Below are 24,448 nucleotides of genomic sequence, written 5' to 3'. Positions count from 1 at the left end.
ACAACGGGGAGAGGGTGGGTAGTCTCCCAGCACCCGAGCCCAGGGAATGAGCCCCCTGCTGACCCCACAATAGAATGCTGAAACCAGACACTGACCTCAGCGCCCCTGACAGAGATAGGCAGACTCAGTCTAAAATCTGGCCAAAGACTCTCCCCAGGAATTTACCAATCAAAAATGCGAATGGATGAACCAGCTCAGTATTACCTGAGGTTCCCAATCCTCCCAGCTCCCTTTCCTCCCAATCCTTTCCCTGGGAAAAAGAGAGTCTATTTATGGCAAATAATTCTAGAGCTGAATCAATGCACTGTAAATAAGAGACCAAAAAAAAGAAACTATAAAGGGCTTCCATTCTGACCAACCCAACATCATTACTGTACAAAAAACAGTTTTATTAATTACCCCAACTGTGCCTCTGTTCATGCTCTAGGTCACACTTGTTTCTCAGATTCGGCCCAGGCTCATAGGCAAGTTACCAGATTAGCAAATAGGAAAACTGTTCTGCAAAACAGCAACTGTCAGCTTAAGGCATTACTAACATTGCAGAAAGAAGCAAGGTTACTAGGGAAGTTTGGACAACCCAGGATAATGATTTCTGGGACAGGAAACCCTCTCTGAAAGGGCCAGTCCATGCTGCTGCTGGGAGATGACACTCTTGCTCTGGGGAACAGGTCGCTCCTTTAAACCCATCCACAACATCACAGACAAAAGACTTTCTATTCCTCGAGCTTTCAGATTTAGAAGTTAGTTCTATAAAAAGCACTCTGTCCCAGAAGCCCCGACACATCCACGGGCCTCTGAGTGCTCACTTGGTCCTCCCTGACTGGAGCAGAGGAGGATGGAGATATATGGAAGGTTGGTCAGGCTCAGTTTTTAAAAATGAAGTCACTACTAGAAATACGGAGCAAGGGGCAGAGACCCCTGCTGCAATCACATGCTGAATCATTGTCCTCCCAGAGAGCGGGCTCCTACAGGTTCCTTCAGTCCATGGAAGTGCTCAGAGCGGGGCAGGCCAGTGTGGCCACGGAGCTGTGCCTGCCTCACTGCATGCCGAACCACTGCTCCTGGTCAGCCCACTGGGCCGCCTCACTGTCGCTGCCCTCCAGGTCCCCTTCTTCCCCACTCCCTTCCATGTCGTCCACATCCTCCTCCTGAGTGGCATCCGTGGGACTCTCCTCCTTCTCCATCTTCTGCATCCCCTCTAGAGACTTCTGGTCATTGGGGTCCAAACTAGGGGACAACAAAACAAAGGAGAGGCCTGAATCTCTGCCTTGCTTCTTGCTGGCTGATGTGTCATCTCTCCCTGGCACAGCAGTGAAATGACCACCCAGTCACAGAGAAACTGCTAATGCCTGGCCTCTCCAAACAACTCCAGTTCCATAGGGAAGATTGAGGGAGTCCACCACTAGAAGTGAAAAAAGGCATCTTGTCCTAAGTTTTAGAATTCTCAATTTGAGTTTTCTCCATTTATTTCTTAAACCTTTTCACACTTAATACCCCTAGCATTCTGCTAGAGGAAGATACTAGATAACACAAATGAAAAAGTAGCAAACAACCATTAACAGAAAAATTCAAATATAATTTAACAGTATTAGGTTTTTAAGTTACAAGTTTACAAAAAATACTTATTTTTCTGTGAGTAAAACTGTTCCATATTCTTATGATATAATTAAACATATCAGCATTTCAGTAGTCAACCAAAATCATCATGCTTACCATGGAACAGATTTGTCAACTCCTAGGTTAGACCCCAGGACCCAAAGCTACCCAACCTGGGCATTTGACTGTAGCAGCTAAGAGTATTGTGCATGCCAAAACCCTCAAAGTTCAGAGGGTCCAGAACATTTATTTACTTGGTTCCTAAGCAATCTCTCCTCTTGCCTTTGTGACCATCACTGAGGCCAGCCGGTGTCCAATCTCTAGCAAATTCCGCTTCTATATTTTATTTTCACATTTGCTTCTGGGTTTCCAAAAAGCAAATGAAACCCATGTTGGAATCCTGTCCCTACTTATGTAACTGTAGATTGACTGTAACATCTCCTATTCTCTGAAACCTTCCATACAGCTCTCACCCACACGCAGCGCTCCCCACCCTCTGCACTCCCACCCTGCCTTCTAGAGACTGCTTTGAAAGCACTTAGCACATGGTATCTATCAGTCTGCACGTCTGAGACTGAGAGCTCCCGGAATCACAGCATCCCCAGTGTTTACTGAGATGCCAGGCACATGAGTGGTGCTTAACTGCTGAACAAGTAAATAGATGTGATCAGACTCGATTAAAGACAGGCCTCCACCATAACTTTATAGACACACAGACGACCCTCAAAGAAATCACTTCTGTATTAAGCAGTAAGAATACCACTATTTATTTAGTATTTACTATATACCAGGCACAGTGCTAAGAGCTTTACACGGAATAATCATTTAATCCTCGTTTAATCATTTAATACCTAATAAGGTAGATATAGACAAGGAAATCTGTTAGTAACTTGCCCAAGATAACAGGTGGTAAAGGTAGTATTCTTCAGAGCTTAAGTTCTTAACTACTACAGTAGGTAGAAACATGGGAAAGTACTTACAATACGTTGATTGAAAAAGCAGAATATAAAATATATACTACGTATAACCCTATAAAAATACGTATATGTGTTGGCAAGGCCAGGAAGATGATCTACACAAATGAAAACAGATGTTATAGTGGTGTGGCTGGTTATGAGTGAAACAGTTCTTTAATGTTAATATCAGTTAAGGAAAAGACTTCAGAAGTCATAAATTTACAAACAACTCTACCATTACTATTATTACTGTTTTCAACCATGGGCACAAAGTGTGTGTGTTTCCAGAACTCCTGTTACATTGTTCCCTGCTTCCTCTACCCCTCAATGACCTTCCCCCCATGGGAGGCTAAGTGCCTACCTTAGTGCTATACTATACTGGTCCATTGCTTCCTGATACTCATTGACAGCTACAAGGAAATCTCCTAGGATCCGATGCAGGACACAGTCACTCTGATTAGCTAGTGCGTTCCGCAGCAAAGCAATTCCATCTTCATATTTCTGTTCTCTGCCTGAAAAGAAAAAGACTCTCATTTTCCTACTTACACAACATTTCGAAATATATTCCCATCGCAAGTCATATACACAAAACCACAACAATGATCACAATCCAACATCTATTTATAGATGTCAAGAGAACAGTGGTGTGGCAGGAAGTGAGAACAAGGTCGTTTGAATTCTTATTCCATTAGGAACTCTGCAGTTTGAGTTCTGATTTTTAAAAACTTACTCACGACCAAAGTTCATATAAAAAGCCAGAATGGATTTTATTTGCTAAACTACCCTAAACTCAGTTCATCATAAATCAGGACTTAAAAAACCAAGTCTAAAAGGGAAGTCAGGGGCTTCCCTGGTGGCACAGTGGTTGAGAGTCCGCCTGCCCATGCAGGGGACACGGGTTCGTGCCCTGGTCCGGGAAGATCCCACATGCCGCGGAGCGGCTGGGCCCGTGAGCCATGGCTGCTGAGCCTGCGCGTCCGGAGCCTGTGCTCCGCAGGGGAGAGGCCACAACAGTGAGGGGCCCGCGTACCGCAAAAAAAAAAAAAAAAAAAAAGGGAAGTCATAAGATGGGTCAAAACAGTTCAAATTGGTTAAAACCAGTTATATTCGGCCCAAATTAGTTCAGGACAAAGTGAGCTGAATAGGTACTAACCAAGTACACCTGGTTTGAGCCACTCCACGAAAGTCATTCTAAGCCAATTACATTTGGTTGTGCTAAATATAAACCAATTCACATGGGCTCAGACCTAGTGCAAAAGCACACACCCAGGGCTTCCCTGGTGGCGCAGTCGTTGAGGGTCCGCCTGCCGATGCGGGGGACATGGGTTCGTGCCCCGGTCCGGGAGGATCCCACATGCCGCGGAGCGGCTGGGCCCGTGAGCCATGGCCGCCGAGGCTGCGCGTCCAGAGCCTGTGCTCCACAACGGGAGAGGCCACAACAGTGAGAGGCCCGCATACCGCAAAAAAAAAAAAAAAAAGCACACACCCGTTTGGTCATCTGTAACCAACTGGGACTAGGGAATCCAACTGAGATCAGGTTTTACACAATTAACTACGAACAGGGAAGTAAACAAGATACACTTACTAAGCAGTTCCGCTTTTTTCACCACAGCCTTAATGTAGTCCGGCCTTTGAGTCAGGGCTTTATCTAATAAAGTTTTGGCTTTCTCCTGTGTCACTGGGTCTTCAAGACAAACGGTGGCTAAAAGGGTAAGGGTCTGTGCATTTGCTCCTAGAGTTTTGTAAACATTGTTAGCCATTACCATTGCTTCACGAATACTGTTGGAGGCTAAGTAACATTCGATGAGACCTGAAAAAATATAACACAAAGTTCAACCACATTACCATTCCAAGCCATACTTCCATCTGACAGCCTTCCAAATTACAAACCTTCAAAGTTTAAAACAAAGGGCAGGCCAAGGGAAAAGTCTGATGGTGAGATCAGACTGAAGGGTATGTTGATGGAACAGCTAAGAGGTGCTCTTCCCCAGAGCACTTGACGGACGTGGAAAAAGCCTGTAGCGCAAAGGCACCTTCAGTTAGTGAAGGAAACAAACATGCACAAGTAAACCAAAGCATGTAGGCAGCCCAGCTGCAAGTCAGAGGAACGAATGTGACACTAACTAATGTGACATTAACATACTGTGAAAGAGGAGGTTTCCAACAAAACCCAAGGTTTTGCTGCCTCTTAACAAACTGTTAATTTCCAGCTGTGCTCAGTCACCTTTAGTCCTACATTTAAGGGGGAGGGCTCCTACAGTCCACAGCGAATGTCCAGCTCTAAAAACTAAAGGACCTAGGGAGCAACCTCAGGAGAAAGGAAGACCTTCTCATTTGAAACATAAACGTTATCTCAAGAAGCATTTGCTGAGGGTTTCCCTAAACTGGATGGAAAGGGCTTAATCAGATGGATCAAATACACTGAGATCGGCAGCTCCTGCCTCTTTCCATACCCACAGCAAGATGCTCCACGGGGACATTTCAAGTACAGTCAACTCTCAACTGTTCATGCCAAGAAATCAAAGAGAACAGAGGAGGTACTTTTTCGTCCAAAGCACTCATCAAAACAGAAAAACAGCTTAAACCCCAAACCCACACACTCCCTGGCAGATTTTCTCTGTATACTCCTCCACCCTAGTGGCATTTATAATATATGTGCACATTCTACCACACACTATGGTTACTTAACCAGAAATTACCTAACTCTTAAGGGTAACGTGGTGGATTCAGAATATGGTGGTTGGTTGTAACTACCTACTGAATAGTTTTACTTTCCTGCTAAAGCCCCACTGGAAATTCAGAGGGAAATGTGAAGAATGCACTTCACTGATCCAGGGCCCCCACCAGTAAAGAAAGCTTGGTTGGCGGCTACAAGAACCACCAGAAGGCATAACCAAGTCACCCTGATCCAAATTTCCAAATTGTGGCTTGAGTGAAGGCATCCCATAAAGCCTCACTGGCCAACTGGGGAACAACTCTAACTATCCTGTGTCCAACCACTCACTGTGGTAATGCAGTTAGCTGCATTCCTAGGCTCTTGTGAAACAGGCACACAGCAGACAGAAGTTAGCGTGATAAAAGCAGCTGGGAGGCTAGGGAAGCTACAGTTTCAGGATCAAGAATTTAATCTGAAACCAAAAGCTTGGTTTGTTGCAGTTTCTTAAGAACAAATCCACAACAGGCATAGTTCTCTGGCTATCTAAGCAGATTTGTTCTTTACACCAACTTCCAAATTTTATTTCTCAAATTTGAACTCATCTTCCTGTTAAGAGCAAATCACTCCTAGACTCCTGGGTTTATTTTTAAATTCTTATAAAAATATGCTTTGGAGGAACTGCATCTTGTAAGATCTATTTTAACGTCTCCGACTGAGTCACCAAATGCTGCTGAAGCTGGCATAGCTTTGAACTCCTAGGGGCAGTTCACACGAACTTAAAATAGTACATAACAAAGTTTGACCCTGATCATGCCTACTCCAGAGGTCACAATGAACTGACCAGTTCCCACAACCAACACTGTCATATGGATACTGAGTTACCCTATGAGTAATATTTCTGGCCCAAGGTAAGACAATTGTAAAAAAGAATAAAGACAGGGACTTCCCTGGTGGTCCAGTGGTTAAGACTCTGCGCTCCCAATGCAGGCCCGCGTTCGATCCCTGGTCAGGGAACCAGATCCCACATATGCTGCAACTAAATAAAGATCCCACACCCGGCAACTAAGACCTGGCACAGCCAAATACATAAATAAATATTTTAAAAAAGAAGAAAAAAAAAACCAATAAAGACGTACCAAGCAATCCAGCACAGTGCCAGCACAGAGAAACTCACGTTAATGAGTGGGCCACGTTTGAGAAACAAAACATGACAAAAAAAACCAACCCAACTATACCCTAACCAAAAATCAGAAACAAAACATGAAAAAACTGGATTTAAAGTATGGAGTGAAAAGTCCGGCCATAAATGAATTTATAATGCCTAATGCAGTGGTTCCCAAATATGTCTGCACAATGGCATTACCTGTGATCTTAAAAGAGTACTGATGCCTATATCCCAACAGCAAATATTCTGACTTAAACAGTACTGGAGTGACCTAGCATCAGGATTTTTCAAAGTTCCCCCAGAGGACTCCAATGTACAACAAACTTTGGAAACTGCTGGCCCAACAAAACCTTCCATCTGAGTGCTGTCGCCACATCTACAAATCCACACCATTCATCTATATTTTTTATCTTACCTTCATAACAATCTAAGCGACAAGGTGCAAGACGTATAGCTTCCCGAAAGTGGATTATTGCTTCTTGGACTCTGCCCATGTTTCTGAGTGCTGCTCCCTTAAGTAGCAAAGCTTGAACACTATTACTGTTCAGCTGAATGGCCTTGGCTCCTAAATAGAGGGCTCGGGAGTAGCGTTTGCTATAGAAGCTATGACACCTGGAGGAAAAAACAACCAAAAGTTATCTGAGATAAGACCATAAAGAAACTTCTTCAAAAAGGAAAATCAGAGAAAAGGCCCTCTACGTGATCCTTACTACAAACCCCTTACAACTTTAGCCTAAGATATTAGTGAAAAAACAGAACAACAAGAATCTACTGAATATTTATTTTTAAGGGAGAAATCTTGATACGGAAGGGAAAAATTACAAAAAAGAACCTGATGGGGACTTCCCTGGTGGTCCAGTGGTTAAGAATCAGCCTTCCAACGCAGGGGACATGGGTTCAATCCCTGGTTGGGGAACTAAGATCCCACATACCACGGGACAACTAAGCCTGCATGCTCTAGAGCCCGTGCACCGCAACTACTGAGCCCACAGGCTCACACACTGCAACTAGAGAAGCTCACACACTGCAACGAAGAGCCCATGAGCTGCAACTAAGACCCGACACAGCCAAATAATAATAAAATTAAAAAAAAAAAGAACCTGACAATCTGGGTATGTTATCAGGTCAGAGACATTCAGAGAATTTGTAAAGCCAGGTTAATAACAGCAGCACAGTTCCTGGCCTGCTCACTGATGGCTGCCCGTGTTCAGGTGCAGTGCTGAGCATGATACATTCACTATCTCAGTAAACACCTACCCCATAAAGCAGGGGTATTATCCTCATTTTCCAAATGAGAAAACAGACTCAGAGAAGTAAATGATGTATCCAAAGTCACAGGCAGACCATGATTTGAATCCAAGTCTTGATTATCCCTTAAACCAAAGCTTTCAAATCTATATTCTATTGAGGAGGAACCACAATTTCCTAAAGAATCTACTAAAACTGGGGAGAAAAGGGAGTGCATAAACATACCCAGAGACCACCCAGGGTTCCGCATGTTGATCAGAAATATTGAAAAGGCGGCAGCCAAGGTTCTCCACATCCTCCAGCCGCCCTTCTCGTGCCAGGAGGTAGCCATATACATCCATTCCTACAAAGGAAGAGGCTCATTAAAGCAGCAGGCATCTTTTCTGAAGGAGGTGTAACCTTCATAAGAGTCCACACTGAGGCCCCAGCTCCAGCAAGGTCTGAGCCCTCTCCACCATCATGAGCTCCTCCCACCAGCATTCCCAGTTTCCTACAGAATGACTATTAAAAAGACAAAACAGGGTTTCCCTGGTGGCACAGTGGTTGAGAGTCCGCCTGCCGATGTAGGGGACACGGGTTCGTGCCCTGGTCCAAGAAGATCCCACATGCCGAGGAGCGGCTGGGCCCGTGAGCCATGGCCGCTGAGCCTGTGCGTCCGGAGCCTGTGCTCCGCAACAGGAGAGGCCACAACAGTGAGAGGCCCGCGTACCACACAAAAAAAAGACAAAACACATCCAAAAGTAAAAAAAAAAAAAAAAAAAGAGTAGAAGGACCTACCTCACAATTTGAAAGCCTGTTATTTTCAGGAACTATTTGTCCCTATATCCTGTGGTGTGATAATACAGCTATCCTAACACATAACCAGAAAAGGCCAAAAAAAGGCATCAAATTAACTTCTCTCTTCCAACAGGTCTAGACACAGTCAGGAGTACACACTTAATATGACGGTCTCAGAAAAAGTTAGCCTATTCTAGAAAAAGCATCTAGTTCCTTCTGGAGTCTAGTTCATTTAAGATCATCCCCCAGCCCTACCCCCCCCTTATTTTCGCTCATGTTCTATTAAAAAAAAGCCCCAAGCTCGCTGTCACCCATCTCTTACCACCATTCCCCTCCATTCCTTAATATTCCTTCAGATTCCAAAGAAAATGCCTCTCAAACCAAGATTACTGCAGCTCTCCCTGCTGGCCCCTGGACTCGGGTCTGAGCTTCTAACTCCAAGATGCTGACTCTACTGCCGGGCTACTACTTCTAAAACATCATTTTCATCATGGGCACAGGCAATTTGAAGAAGAGGAATAACAATGGGCAGGAGGGGACCTTGGGCAAACAAATTCATCTTTCTGGATCTGTTTCCCCATCTACATGCTTGTGAAGTTCCCCTCCCTGCTCTGTCAACTCTACAAAACTGGGATTTCCCTGCTGGCACAGTGGTTAAGAATCCGCCTGCCAATGCAGGGGACACGGGTTCGAGCCCTGGTCCGGGAAGATGCCACATGCCGTGGAGCAACTAAGCCCATGTGCCGCAACTACTGAGCCTGTGTGCCACAACTACTGAAGCCTGCGTGCCTAGAGCCCGTGCTCCACAAAGAGAAGCCACCGCAATGAGAAGCCTGTGCACCACAACGAACAGTAGCCCCTGCTCGCCACAACTAGAGAAAGCCTGTGAACAGCAACGAAGACTCAATGCGACCAAAAATAAATCAATAAATAAATTTATTAAAAGAAAAAAAAAGAGTCTACAAAACTGTTTATTGTCACAAGGCCATGTTTTTCTGATGACCTTTTTGGGGCCTTTACAAGCAGACTTCAGCCTATCTATCCAACCTTATTTCCTACTATTCCTGCACACATTACCCTTCACTCACTGCCACTCACCCAACAGCCATCCTTTGGAAGTCCCTGTGGCTTACCTCCTTCAGCAGCAATCTTCTTTTAAATCAATGATTTTTTTGTTGTTCACTTCTAATTACTTCCTTTAACCACCTGATCACTTTCTTAGTATCTGTTCACTTACTCCTTTTTAACTACATTTAAGGACACAGTAAAGCTAAACTCCCTAAAAGGATATACGGTCCTGGGGATGCCATCCAAATTCTCAGTCAGGCACATCATAAATCTGTAAATCATAAGGAAGGGCTATGATCCCTCCCCAAACAAAGAAAGCTAAATAATGATCTGTGGGGTGATGACACTTAAATTCAAGCAAAAACAACTGCTCAAAATGGAATTACCCAAGTGTCAGAGACACTGTCAAGGCCTAAAAAAAAAAAAAAAAAAGGTAAAAGGCTACTCTAATCAATTTTATAAAATATTTTTTTACAAAAAACTGTATCAGAAGATCATGTTACATCTTCTCCCTATCTTCTGATTTGCCCCTCTACAGACCTCCATCCTGCCCCAAGAATTACTTACCTTTTATCAGATAAGGATCCAACATCTGTGCCTGTTCAAACTTGAGGACAGAGTTTTTATTGTCTCCAGCTCTGAAGTACAGATCTGCCAAGCTTCCCAGTAGGTCCACGTTATCTCTCAATAAGGACTTTTTCTCTAGTGAACTTTAAAATATTAAACAATGAACCTTAAAGTCTATTGTAAATCCTCTTAGTTGTTGAATCTGGGTGATGGGTATATGGGCACTATTTTCTTTTATGTATGTACAAGATTTTTCACAAGGAAAGACTAAAAAAAAAGTGTAACTAGATTTTCTTATTCTGAGCTTTTAAAGTTATACAAGACTGGATAGTAAATACACAGAATAAAGCAGAAATCTCTCTCATTACCTAGAAACTTTCTGGTTGCAGTTTTTCAGAGGATAACATATACTATACGGTGTTAAATGTAATGTCATTCAAAGTGACAGCTACTTATTATTCAACCAAATGACTTTGCCTAACACAAACCCCACTCTTGTCCTTGGACTTTACCTGACTAGAAAGAAAAATCCCAGTCCTGAGGCAACCCAGGTCAGATGCTGCAATAATCTATGCTTCTGGGGCATCCGAAAAGATGTTCTTCCAGGTTCAAGTATGACACACTAAGGCCGTCTGTTTTGCAAGGGTTATTACTTTTGCAAGTACAGAGCTAAACTTGGTCCAAGTTTACATTTAACAGAGACTATTACATCTGGGACCATTCAGCACATTAACAGACTAGCAAAGCCTAGGGACAATTGGCTGTAATACCAACAGATAAGCATCCATTTTTCTGTTTTGCTAATTTATATACATAAAACCCCCATATAAGGGCCCCAAGAATACTGAATCAACTTTGTGGCTCTCACCAGATGGTATTGATTGCTCTCGAGTTGTCACCAACGTGCACAAAAGCATACGCTTTGATCCACACAGAAAGCCAATCTAAGTTAGGCAAGGTCTGGATCACGTTCATCGTCATTGATGCCACCTCTGCACCTTTTACAGAAAGGGACAGCAAACCTAATCCAACAAAAAGTAGGAGAAAGAAGGTGAGGCATAGCATCCTTCTTCTACAATGCAAAAAGCAATAGGCTACCCTTTCCCTAGGTTATAAGGCAACCCTTTCCCTATTCTAAGCAAGATGGACATGACAGAACAACTACAGTATTTCTTGATCAGTGAAAGAATACACGGCAACAGTAACCTATTGACTCACTCTCTGGAGGTGAAGCATGGTCAACTTTAAAAAAAATAAACTTATTCTAATGTACAGCCAAGATTATCTTAGAGAGTAAACACTCCATGAAAACAGGGAGAATGACCTGTACCTAGAATGGCATCAAGGGCTAATGGGCACTGCCTCAGCACTTCCTTATAGCTGGTGACTGAAGGTCGCTCCTGACCAGCCTTCTTGTACAGGTTTGCCAGCATCATGTTTATCTGTAATGAAAAGAAAGGACAATAAGGTAAGTATATATTTAAAAACAAAATCTCACCATCAATAAGTCCTGATTTTTATTATCAGCTATTCTACTTTTTACTGGAAAATCTACCCAAAGCTGTGTGGAAATAAAGCCCAACCCCATTCTTCAAACCAAAGAGGAAATTACTACTTTGTTTTTCCTATGTCCTCCCATTTCCCCCCAAGTTCTTCTCACTTACCCAGCCAAAAGGTCCAAAAATACTGGACCAAAGATGCTGCCTCTGGAAATGGAAGTAACCTTCATTTGAGAAATGTTACAGAATTCTAATTACCTTGATTTTTAAGACAGAAGATGAACTACCCTAAAAATGCTTGTTTACGTATTTTATTTTTTAAGTTTATATATTCTAAATGCAATTAATATCACAGCATGAGAAAGTGAGGAATTCTTAACACAGCTAATTAAAAAAGATCAGATGAATTTTCCCCAAAAAGGAAATGACAGATACAGAATAAAACACTTCGCTTCTCTCTGACAATTGGTCTAGCAGCTAGACTCTAGCCTTTCTAATGCTTAAAGCTTTGACCCACAGGTACTGTCTGATTGATCAAAGTAATGCTACAAAAATCAAACTCTAACTGACCTCTAGAGGTGATGATGATCCTGAGATCAGCTACACTATTTAAATCTAGTGAATGCATTTTTAGCACAATTCAAATATGTAACTCAGAAAAGCTCTAGTTAAGGAAAAGAAAAAGAAAAAGAAAAACCCTTCCTAAAAATGCAACAGGGAAAATTTGAGAATACCTAAAAGTTCCAAAGAATATAGAAGTTACAGGGAAGGGATAAATATTCTTAATAGTACAAAGACAAAAACACAATTTTCCAATTTAAAATTAATAGGTATTAAATAGAACACATTGTTTGCCAGATCATTACCCTAAGGAAGCAGTCAACATGAGGGCACAAAAGAAAAAAAAAGCCAATCCCCAATCTCCTCAATTATCTGTAGCTTGGTATGCCAGACACTTACTAAAAATTACTATGAAGATAAAGAACATCAACATCTGTTCCAATTATGAACTCATAGTATATAAAAATCTAGTACGCCATTAATCCATACTGAATCAAACAATGAAATAATGGATACTGGAAATAAAACTTTTTTTTTTCATTCAGATGGTCTTTAATCGGCTTCATGAAGCCAAAGAAAACTGCTTGTAAGAATTCCTTCACCCCTTCAGATACAACATTGACAGGACATGTGTACGTCTTCCGGCAAAAAAGGACAATATAAATACACATTTTCAAGAACCTCTCGGGGATGTCTGCAAATCTACTGTGGGTCCCACAGGACAGGTGGACGCCCAGGCCAGGGCAGCCCGGGTGCTCTGCTGCCACCTGCACGGTTCTATCACGCTACACTCAGAAACATGACACCGAGCTGGAAAAAAGCTACAACTTGCTCAGCTTCGGACAAAGAGCAGATTCAGAGTCTGTTCAATCTCAAAGAGAAGTGACTCGGGGCACCCAACTTTACGGGGCCGACCCCAATGAAAAGAAAAAGAAAAAAAGCAACACAACCGAAAACAAAAAACAAAACTCTCACAACCCCTGGTGATTTTCTGAAAAAAACCTCTTGGCTCACAGTAAAATGGTAAAAGTAAAACTGGAAGTGCTCTTCAAAACGTTTTTAAGACTCTTAAAAATGGAAAGCGCTTCCTTAAAAAGCAAAGTGTAGTAACAAGGCCATCTGGGGGCCAGAAGCAGTCAGGCTGTGTTTGACAAGATCAGAACCAGTAAGACTACAAAAGTGGGTACAAGGACGTGTGATCACTACACATTAACGATTCAGCGGAGCTCCCAAAATTTTTAAATATACGGCCACTGGAAGGACGATCTCGAGCAGGAAGGATTTTTACTCGTTGTGTGTAGCATAACTGTTGCAGCTGTCTCTGTAGGACCCGCCCGAGCTCCGGTCACCGCAGCTGCCACCCTGACTCCAGCTGCTGTAGTAGTCTCTGGAGCCTCCATAGCCCCCACTCCTGGACTCGAACCAGCTCCCCCTGTAGCCGCGGTCCCCTCCTCCTCTGGAGAACCCATGGCCCCGGCCTCGGCCCCCGCGGAAAAAGCCCTGGCCCCCAGCAGAGCCAACTCGGTACCCGCGGGATTGGTTACCAGACGACTTGCCAGCCTGGTCGACCCAGATCTGCCCCCCCATCCACAGACTTCCCGTTCATGGCCATCATGGCGTCCCTGGCATCGTTGATGTTCTCAAAGGTGACAAACCCAAAGCCCCTCAATCGCTGGGTCTCCCTGTCTTTCACGACCACCACTTCTGAGATCTGTCCATATTTTGAGAAGACCTGCTCCAGTGACTGCTCGTTGGTGTCAAAACTCAGCCCTCCGACGAAAAGCTTGCCTTCATGTGATGCCATGGCGGCCAATGAGTCGGGCAGGTCCCTGGCACAGGCGGGAAGATGGCACGGCACAACGGCCCGAGCTACTAACGTGCAAAGTGACTCAAAACTATTTTTTATTTGGCCTCAGATTTTCCATTTTAGGCTATGATGAAATGCAAAAAAAGGTACTTAAAGGAAAACTCCAGTACTGGTGTCAATACTTGAAAAAAATAAAAGAATTAAATTTAATATCCTTTCTTGACTGCTTATTATTAGCAAACTACGACGGACGGACCATCTGTCTCAACAAATATTAAAATTCCCTTTAAACTACCTGACACTTTGAAAGAGTGAGTTTTGAGTACTACCTAGTAGGAAAGTCAATTCTTTTTAAAACAGATCCTTACTTGTGGGCATCATTAAAGCCACATTCTACCAGTAATAAACACAAGCAGTCATCGTGTTCTAAAAACTGAGTGAGAAATTGTTTGTTGGTATGTTTCTCTTAAAAGTTGAAGATTTTCCAAGATATAATAATTTCACACTGGAATTTTCCTTTAAAATTGTGAAAGAATGTGTGGTGGTGTTTACCATACATTAACAAACATTTATTTTGACTCACTTCCTTGTTCTTTACACAGACTGAGAAGCCAGTTAACTCCCTAACGGACAAGAAAGAAAAACTGTAAATATTCTAGGTTTATGTGTGAGGCACACATCTTTGCTTGCTCCTGGCTACAACAGCTCTACAGAATGAAGAACAAAAGATATGTACTCCTAACATATGTGGACTCCTCTGGTCTCTCCTGAAATGATGGCTGTAAACACCAAAGTGCTGGATACAAAGCTCAGCTTCTTTGCCATTACTCATTTTAAAAAATGTCCCTGAACTCCCTCAAGTCATCAGGGAAGAAATTACGGTACATTTCCAATAAGATAAGGAACAGGTACCATGCAAAGTTTATAATCAAAACAGCATTTTCCAAAAGAAGACACTCTTTACATATACAAAAAAATTATTCTTGGAGTAACACTTTCATAGCGTACCAGAACATAATTTAGTATAGAGCGCCCAGCTTACTATGAGACAAGTTAATCTATAATATACTTACAAATGTTTTTAATAACAGCTATCACCATAAAATATACTGAGGAAATAGCTTACTTTTGAAAATTCAGAAAATATTAAATAAATCCTCAACATGAGGAGATGCTTCAACACGTTCTCATAAAGTTTGATTATTTACTTTTAAAACTCAGTAACACCTGGGTGAAAAAACACTAACTAAATACACCAGGTCCCTACTGGTTATGATTCCTTTTCTTTTAAGGGCAGGAAGATGTACATAGACATCATACCTATAAAATTCCTTATTGTTAGGCACACACTGCACAGAACAGTTTTTCAATGAAATGAGGACGGTAGGGGACATGAGAGTATGAAGAATATTAAATACTGATGTGAATTTACTCCTAAGAGCTAAGATTTTCATTGTTTTTCTAAACTGGACTTCAAAAAAACCTGTAATCAGAGATGCCCAATATAACACTCCTTATGGAATAGTACTTTTAAAAAGTATTCTCACATACATGAACTTAACTTATACCAGAGAAAGTACCATTATCCTCAGTAAGGAAAAAAAAAGGAAAGCCAGATTTTTAACTTGTGCCAAGTTCACACTGCACACAGCTTGAATGCCCTAAACTCAGACAAGACACCAGAACTTTTGATTTCAGTTGAAGGTGTTCTATACATTATAATATGTTGACAAATCAAACGTACAAAAGGATCTTGTAGTCTTAATTCTGAAAATGAAAGGAACACACACTATCAAATGCGTATACCTATAGAATGCAAAAAATGAGGTTCTAAAAAGTATTACTGCTACCTGGAAGTATACTGCAAATCATATTTCCTACGATAAGAAACACCAAAAAATAAACATATGTAATATTATTCTCCAGCTACCACTTTCATTAGCTGAATTTTCACGGTCTCATAAGAAAGTCACTCCTCCATCTCTCTAAACAGGGAGAACAGGTGAACAAAGTGGCAATTAGAGACAAGGATAAAATGTTCAGATGGAATCCCTGAAAACATGGCAGAAAAGGGTTGGAAGGACTGGGGAAGAGAAAAATATGTAACAAGTTGTTAATTCAACTTACTTTGGGAGTTCTTTGTCTTGAAGGGATCCCATCAAGAATAGCAATGGCATCTTTATCTTGTTTTAGCATTGTATAACATTCAGCCATTTTGTACTTTACTTCAATTTCAGATGGAAGACACTTAAGAGGAAATGAAAACATCTCTTCAAAATATTACTTCAACAGTACAGCAGTTCTTCAAATTGTTAAACATAAGTACCATATGACCTAGCAATTCTGCTTTTATGTATACAGCCAAGAGAACTGAAAACATGTCCACACAAAACCTGTATACAAATGTTCATAGCAGCATTAATAATAGACAAAAAGTGGAAACAAGGCTTCCCTGGTGGCGCAGTGGTTAAGAATCCACCTGTCAATGCTGGGGACAGGGGTTCGAGCCCTGGACCAGGAAGATTCCACATGCTGCAGAGCAACTAAGCCTGTGCGCCACAACTACTGAGCCTGCACTCGAGTCCACGAGCCACAAGTACTGAGCCCATGCGCCTAGAGCCCAGGCTCTGCAAGAAGAGAAGCCACGGCAACAAGAAGCCCACACACCACAACAAAGAGTAGCCCCCGCTCACCGCAACTAGAGAAAGCCCACGTGCGGCAAGGAAGACCCAACACAGCCAAATAAAAATTAATTAATTAATTATTTTAAAAAGCGGAAGCAACTCAAATGCCCATCAACTAATGAACAGTTAAAATATGGCATATCCATACAATGGAATATTATTCTGCAATAAAAAGGAATAAAGAACTGATTCTTTATTCCATGCTGTAACATGGATCACCCTTGAAACCATTATGCTAAGTAAAGGAAGCCAGCCACAAAAGGCCACATATTGCACAATTCCATTCATATAAAATGTCCAGAACAGGTAAACCCACAGAGGCAGAAAGGTCAGTGATTCCCAGGGACTGGGGAGATAAAGGGCAGAAGGTTTCTCTAGGGTGATGAAAATATTCTGGAATTAAGACAGTACTGATGGTTGTACAATTCTGTGAATACACTAAAACCCACTGAATTATGAATTTTATGTTGTGAATTGTATGTCAATTTTTTAAAAGACTCTTTAAAGATTAAATGTATTTGATTCACATGGAAGGTTCAGCATGGTGCTAAGCATACAGAGCGCTCAAAAACAGTTAACTACTGGCCTTCCCTGGTGGTGTGGTGGTTAAGAATCTGCCTGCCAATACAGGGGACACGGGTTCGAGCCCTGGACCAGGAAGATTCCACATGCTGCAGAGCAACTAAGCCCGTGAGCCACAACTACTGAGCCTGCGAGCCACAACTACTGAAGCCCGCGTGCCTAGAGCCCGTGCTCTGCAACAAGAGAAGCCACCACAATGAGAAGCCTGCTCACCGTAACAAAGAATAGCCCCCACTCACTGCAACTAGAGAAAGCCTGCGCACAGCAACTAAGACCCAACAAAGCCATAAATAAATAAATTTTAAAAAAGGAGTTAACTACTTCTATGAATGAGTCTGTGTGGATAATACACATGACTTCCATTCAATGTCAGAAAACAGAATTCCTGGCAATCAGCTCTTTAATAACAAAAACAAAGGTTCTGGGCTTCCCTGGTGCCCCAGTGGTTAAGAATCCGCCTGCCAATGCAGGGGACACGGATTCGAACCCTGATCCGGGAAGATCCCACATGCCGTGGAGCAACTAAGCCCATGCGCCACAACTACTGAGCCTTTGCTCTGGAGCCCGCGAGCCACAACTTCTGAAGCCTGTGCACCTGGAGCCCGAGGAGAAGCCCGCGCACCGCAACAAAGAGTAGCCCCTGCTCACTGCAACTAGAGAAAGCCCGCGCACAGCAACGAAGACCCAACGCTGCCAAAAATAAATAAAAATTAAATAAATTAAAAAAAAAAAAAGCTTCGTTTTAAAACAAAAACAAAGGTTCTACATAAAAAGAAACAAGAGGAAGATGTACAGTCTTTAAAAAAAAAGCAATGATGTTACTTTGTATCTTTTTTTAATGTGGAAAAATACAGAACACAACTCATAATTTCACTTCCAGTTCATTCTACTGACACTTCTCTTAAATAAGTTGCATGTGTAATTTAAATTTAAAGACAGATTCAAACTGAAAAGTCAAAGTTCCCCTCTCCCTGAAGCTTCCCATTAAATGTATTTCCTTCACGCACACAGAAAATTTTTCATGTATATTAACCATATATATTTTAGGCATACACCAAGATATACTTATATAACTATAAACTATCCCCTTTAGGGAATTCCCTGGAGGTTCAGTGGTTAGAACAACGTGTTTTCACTGCCCAGGGCCAGGGAGGGCCCGGGTTCAATCCCTGGTCCCGCAAGCCGTGGGGTGTGGCCAAAAAATAAAAATAAAATAAATAAACTATCCCCTTTAAACAAAAAGAGTAGTGAACACACTGCTTCAAACCTTATTTTCTTTACTAATATACACAGTGTTTTCCACATCAGCACATACACCTCTATATTTCATTTCTTCAATATTTCCATCATATTCCATCCTAGGGCTATATTATAATTTAACTAGATCCTACTGATAAACACTTTTGCTTCCAGTTTCTTACCATTATAAACAATACTACAATAAGCAGCCTTAGTTATATATCCTTGTAAACCTTTTGTGAATCTACTATTAGGATTAATTTCTAGCAATGGGATGACTGTCGAATGGTGAAATTATAATTTTTTACCCTTCATTTATTTAATTATCAAGCAACCAAAACTAGTAGGAATTCATAAGATTATTTTATATAAATTTCCCCAGGTGCTCACTATCCTAAAAACTGAGTTACAGTTTAAGAGTGTACTTTCATTAAAATTATTAAAAACACTTTAGATTTTGAGTTCTGTTTGTATAAAAGGGAGGAACAGGGACTTCCCTGGCGGTCCAGTGGTTAAGACTCCTCGCTTCTAACACAGGGGGCGCAGGTTCAATCCCTGGTTGGGAAACTAAGCCAAAAAATAAATAAATAATAAAATAAAAGGAAGGAACAATGAAAGGCTTTGGTTAGAGCCTAGATAATTCCATTTAATTTTTAAACTAATTAATTTAAAATTTAATTCTATTTTTAGATTCATCCATAGAGTCAACTTTGCTTCTAGCCCTTAGTGCTTGGTTGGATGCATTCTTGCATCTAAGTGGTTTTTCATCTTTGTTTCTCCAGTCAGCTCCCCTTTAAAATTACTTTTTATTTTACTTCTTCTACATCTAATCAGCAATCTTTCAAATTCCTTCAGCGTCTCTTGCTCTCAAAACAACCCAACCAACCAAAACCACATCACACATCTACTTCCAATTACCTGACTTTGTGGAGTGGATGCAGAATTTCCAGTTGAAGGTCTCACTTTTGAAGTTTTACTTAAGGCTTTCTTCTGCTGTAAAGCCATAGTATACTTACTCACAGCATTCCGATATTCCTTATCGTGAAAGAGAGAATCTGCATGATACACCAAAAGCTGGTACTTCTGAGATGGGGAGAATAACTCACTAGAAAACAAAGAAAGTATACCCCCTACATGGGTTGTTTTGAAATGTAAGAAAGAACGCTCTCCTTAGTGTCTACATAAGCCTAATACACCTTATGTTGACAGTTTACAAAAAAGTAAATTTACCTTAAGTGCTACTCCCCCAAAAAAGAGGCAAGAGTCATACTTCATGTCAATATGGTCAACACATGTAGAAAATTGCCTTAAATTGTTCTCTTTAGTATAAAAACAATCGATACATCTAAATCAAATTCAGTAATACAGAGATATACAAAGAGAAATGTAATACAGTTGACCCCTGAACAAACCAGGTTTGAATTACAAGGGTCCACCTATATGTATAGATTTTTTCCAATAGCACACACTACAGTACTACACCACTCTTGGTTGAATCCATGTATGCAGAACTGCAGATATGGAGGAAATGCATATATAAAGGGCCAACTATAACTTATACGTGGATTTTTGACTGTGGGGAAGGTTGGCACCCCCTCCCCTCCCCTGAAAGTTGTTCAAGGGTCAACTGTGTATCTTTTCCTCCCCTTCTTTAACCCAAGCCCTCTTAATTGAAGAGTCTGATATATATCCATAACTCTCATATTAACATCAATTTTTAGGGTAATACAGACAAAAGAGAGCAATCATGACTTAACTAATATTACTAAATATTACCAAAGAAGGGTTAAAGAACCTGGAAAAGAGAAACTCACCACTCTGAATCATTTTTAGCTAAGTGCTGAACAAAAAGAGGTTTGGAGGGTACTTAAAACTCTTCAAATACTGAAGAAAATGGGAATACTAAAATACCGAAGTATGGGAATAGACTAGGATAAGCCAGTGGGACAGAGTGGAACAGAATGAGAGGATTAGCCTTATTTGATGAAAGGTTTTTTTTTTTTTTTTACATACAGAAGTAAACTTCACTAACAAGAATTTTTACTTCCTTGAGTCTCAGGGGTTTAAGGACAGCGTAACAGAACCAATACATTTCAGAACCTTTTCTTTAACCTTGAATATTGCTCACAAGTGTTATAAGTGCCTATGACTGGCCACCAATCTTAATGGGAAACTCGTATTTTTAATCTCCAATCCCATCCTTCCCCCATTTAGAGTTTACATTTTTTCATTGACAGGGAAAACCTACAGCCACTTAAAATGAAAGAACAGTCAGAGTCAAAGAACTCTGGAGACAGTTAACTGCTCAGTAAATGAAGGATACTCAAGAATAGGTACCATAGATTAGTAGGTGCCAGGGGCTGGGGCAAGTGGAATTGGTGAGTGACTACTAATACATTTGGGGTTTCTTTTGGAGGTAATGCAAATGCTTTGGAACAGACAGTGGTGACAGTTGTACAACTCTGTGAATGTACTTAAAACCACAGAAATGGGGGCTTCCCTGGTGGTGCAGTGGTTGAGAGTCTGCCTGCTGATGCAGGAGACACGGGTTCATGCCCCGGTCCAGGAAGATTCCACATGCCACGGAGCGGCTAGGCCCGTGAGCCATGGCCGCTGAGCCTGTGCTCTGCAACGGGAGAGGCCACAACAGTGAGAGGCCCACATACCGCAAAAACAAAACAAAACAAAACAAAAAACAAGAAATGTATTCTTTAAAAGGGTGAATCTGATGGTATGTAAATTTTATCTTAGTAAAAAAATAATTTTAAAAAAAGGATAGGTAGGCTAAACACTGGATATAAAGTTACAAAGGAAAGTCAAGGACTGAAAGGTACAGTCCAGATAGCTGAGATCTCTTCCAACTCTGAGATTCTATATATTTAGTGAAAAATAAGATGTGAAAGAAAATAGTTGATTTGATAGAAATACTACACTCAGAGAAAGGATTCAGATGTTTATATATTGTAACATACATGCCTACTTATGCATGCCTAAGTTATCTCTGAAATGATACATGAAAAACTGTTAAGTTGTTGTCTGTGGAGAAGGGAAATAGTGAAGTGAGGGTCAAGACTCAGGGTCAGACACTTATCTGCATACCCCTTCAGTACTGTTTGATTTTTTTTTATGGTGTGTATTGGCAATTAAGAAATATTAAAATATAAATGATAAAGGTCAGAATTTAAACACCTCCTGAAGCTAGGAAGGAAACTGCCAGTTTAGCCTAAAATAAAGAACGGGCCAAGTCTAATCAAAGGACCAAACTCCTTCTAACTATCCTGTAACATCTTCAAGAAGCAAGAATAATGACTAACTGGTGCATAAATTCCCAATGGTAGACACTGTATGCTTTGACAAATCACTCAGAACCAGGTGAAAGGCTCCAGAATAAACAAAGAAGGCCGACAGAGACCAGGGCTCCTCACTGTCAACACTAAGTGGATGGTGGTAAAATGATGGGTCTCCCATAGTGAGGTCCAAAAGCACTAATGGAAATTAAATAGGCAGGAACAGCTGCAACGCCCTTAAGTGGCCCAGACAGCTTCCAGAGCAGGCCAAATGCAAATGGGTCCACCCTCAGTAGAAGATTACAATGCCATTTAGACGCAGTAGACTGTGGTGGGTCAGAATGGAGACCTTAGAGTCAGAAGGACCAAAATTCAGACATTGCGGCTCTTCCACTTACTAGATGTGTGAACTTGAACACGGTATTTCACCTTCCTGAGGTTGCACGTATTTCCTTAGCACCTTCAATAAACGTTTGAGTACGTACTGCACACAGGCACTGTGCTGATTTCATTAAGTGTTAAGTGATGAAGAACATAGATCTTAAAAGTTCCCATCACAGGAAAAACATTTTTCTGTAACTATGTGAGGTGACAGATGTTAGCCAAACTTACTATGATGATCATTTCACAATACAGACAAATATCGAATCATTAAGTTGTACACCTGAGACTAGTATGTCAATTATATCTTGGTTAAAAAAAAAAAAGTGATGTAGAATATAACACAGGGCAAAAGGATAGAATGGTGAGGGTAAGGGACAATTCTGGTGGCCAGACAAGAGTTCTCTAGGAGGGAGACTGTCATACAGAGTGAAGTAAGTCAGAAAGAGATAAATATCGTATATTAACGCATATATGTGGAACCTAGAAAAATGGTACAGATGAACCGGTTTGCAGGGCAGAAAGTGAGACACAGAAGTAGAGAACAAACGTATGGACGCCAAGGGGGGAAAGTGACGGGGTGTAGGATGAATTGGGAGATTGGGATTGACATATATACACCAATACGTATGATATAGATAACTAATAAGAATCTGCTGTATAAAAAAATGAAATTTTTTTAAAAAAGAGTTCTCTAGGAGGGATATCTGAGCTGAAACCTAAATGAGGAGGCAGCTCTGAGGCGAGGACTCTAAGCAGACCCGCAAATGCAAAACCCCTGAGTTGAGAACGAGCTTGGTGTGTTCAAGTAACAGAAAGAATAGCCAGGGAAGCTGGAGCACAGACAGAGTGAGAGAGAGATGTCTGGCCTTGTAGGCCGTGGGAAGGAATTTTAATTTAACCAAAAGGGAGAAATTTAAGCACAGGGGCGACATGCACTCAAGGCTGGAAATAGTCCTGTGCTTCATCCGCAATAAGACTCCATAAGCGGCAGCTTTGGAAACGTGAAAAGGGCAATGCGAGTCCTTCAAAAGGTGCCACTCTCACCCATCAAGGAAGTCTCCCGTTTTCAGGTGTTTGCAGGGACGAGAAAGTAAATAAACCCTACTGACACACCCAGGGAAAAAATCAATCTCAAATGCAGGACAAGGGTCTAAAACCAGGCGATTGGGCTTCTTTGAGCCTCGTTGAGCGAGAAAACGTTCTTCGGGAAGGAGCTGGGAAGGGATGAGTCAGCCCAGCGATGTGACAGTCGCTATGCCGGGCGACAAGTTCCTTAGGAAAACCTATGCTCCCAACTTTCGGGAAACCCTAGCCAAGGTGGTCCTCAGAGCCCCCGCCTTCCGTTTCTCGAAGCAGCCGCTCGCCGCATCCCCCGCAGGGAGCGCATCCCAGCGCCCGGCACAACGCGGGGACCCAGAGAACTCAACTTCGTTCCTCAGTCGGCTCCGCCCGACGAGGCCCTCGCTGACCTCGGAACCTCAGCTGGGGCCCGCAGCCGCTCCTTCCCGCCAATCCCCAGGTCCCCTCAGCCCCCGTTCCCAAACCGGCGCCGCTTTCTCCTCAGCCCCAGGCCGCTCCCCGCCTCAACTCACGGGTTGTTATTACTCATTGTAAGTAACAAGCTGCTGAGGAGCCGCACGTTGGAGTGCAGCCCCGCTGCCGCCATGTCTCGCAAGTGGTCTATCACATTCATTCTGCCCAGCAAGGCCGCCGCGGCACCAGCGCGAAGAGAAGGTTGCAGCTCCTTCGGGAAGACTCCAAGATGGCCGCCTCGCCAGGGTCCATCGGGTCTACACGCGGCACCGCCCCCAGGATAATAGGCAGCTACCGAAATGCCTGAGAAAAACGAAAACAAAAACAAAACCCTCAGTTCCTTCCCCGCCAAGCCCCCTGTGAGGTGGTACGATTTGGTTTGGGGTGGGGGTGGGGGGTTGTTTTTAGCAAAAGTTACATCATCATTCTAAGCTGCAAACTTTATGGAGGGCTTACAATGAGCTGGGGACAGAAGGCAACTCAGGACGAATGCATGCCCAATTGAAATGAGTCTGAGAGGACTCTCAGAAATTAATAAAAATGTATTGATATTTATCATAAATAAAAATTAATATACTAGTAGGATGCGGGGGGAAAAAAATTCCCAACAGCTGAAATTAGATATTTTAATCAGGCGCCAGGGGCAGTCCTAACTGCTTTTAGTCTCGCACGAGCGCGAAGGCTGAAAGCGCCACGCCCCCTCCCCTCAGGTGTTGCGTGTACCTTTGGGAGTACGGCTTCACTCTTTGGGTGCAAAAGGACGTATTTTTACCATGGGAAATTACTCACTAGCGCAGAGTGAATAAAGACTAGGTTGAGTTTTAGCCGTCCTAATATGA

At 42.1% G+C, this 24,448-nt stretch overlaps 1 protein-coding gene and 1 pseudogene across 1 annotated transcript; both read right to left on the bottom strand.

Moving 5' to 3' along the window:
- Window positions 1-368: 368 nt before the first annotated feature.
- On the bottom strand, window positions 369-23,876 carry ANAPC7 (anaphase promoting complex subunit 7). Its single transcript, XM_027124804.1, is given in 12 exon segments — window positions 369-1,227; window positions 2,914-3,064; window positions 4,138-4,362; window positions 6,789-6,985; window positions 7,847-7,964; window positions 10,034-10,176; window positions 10,902-11,055; window positions 11,364-11,475; window positions 16,028-16,147; window positions 19,324-19,510; window positions 23,669-23,792; window positions 23,795-23,876. Coding segments are annotated over 12 exon segments (1,788 nt in total). The 5' UTR covers window positions 23,862-23,876; the 3' UTR covers window positions 369-1,037.
- Window positions 12,622-14,852, bottom strand: LOC113629887 (cold-inducible RNA-binding protein pseudogene; annotated as a pseudogene).
- Window positions 23,877-24,448: the final 572 nt, after the last annotated feature.

The sequence above is a fragment of the Aethalodelphis obliquidens genome, unplaced genomic scaffold (assembly GCF_003676395.1).
Source record: "Aethalodelphis obliquidens isolate GAN/ISIS:26980383/991018 unplaced genomic scaffold, ASM367639v1 scaffold28, whole genome shotgun sequence".
Lineage (NCBI taxonomy): Eukaryota > Metazoa > Chordata > Mammalia > Artiodactyla > Delphinidae > Aethalodelphis > Aethalodelphis obliquidens.
The sequence above is the reverse complement of the archived record's forward strand: the minus strand, read 5'-3'. Positions and strand labels throughout refer to the sequence as shown.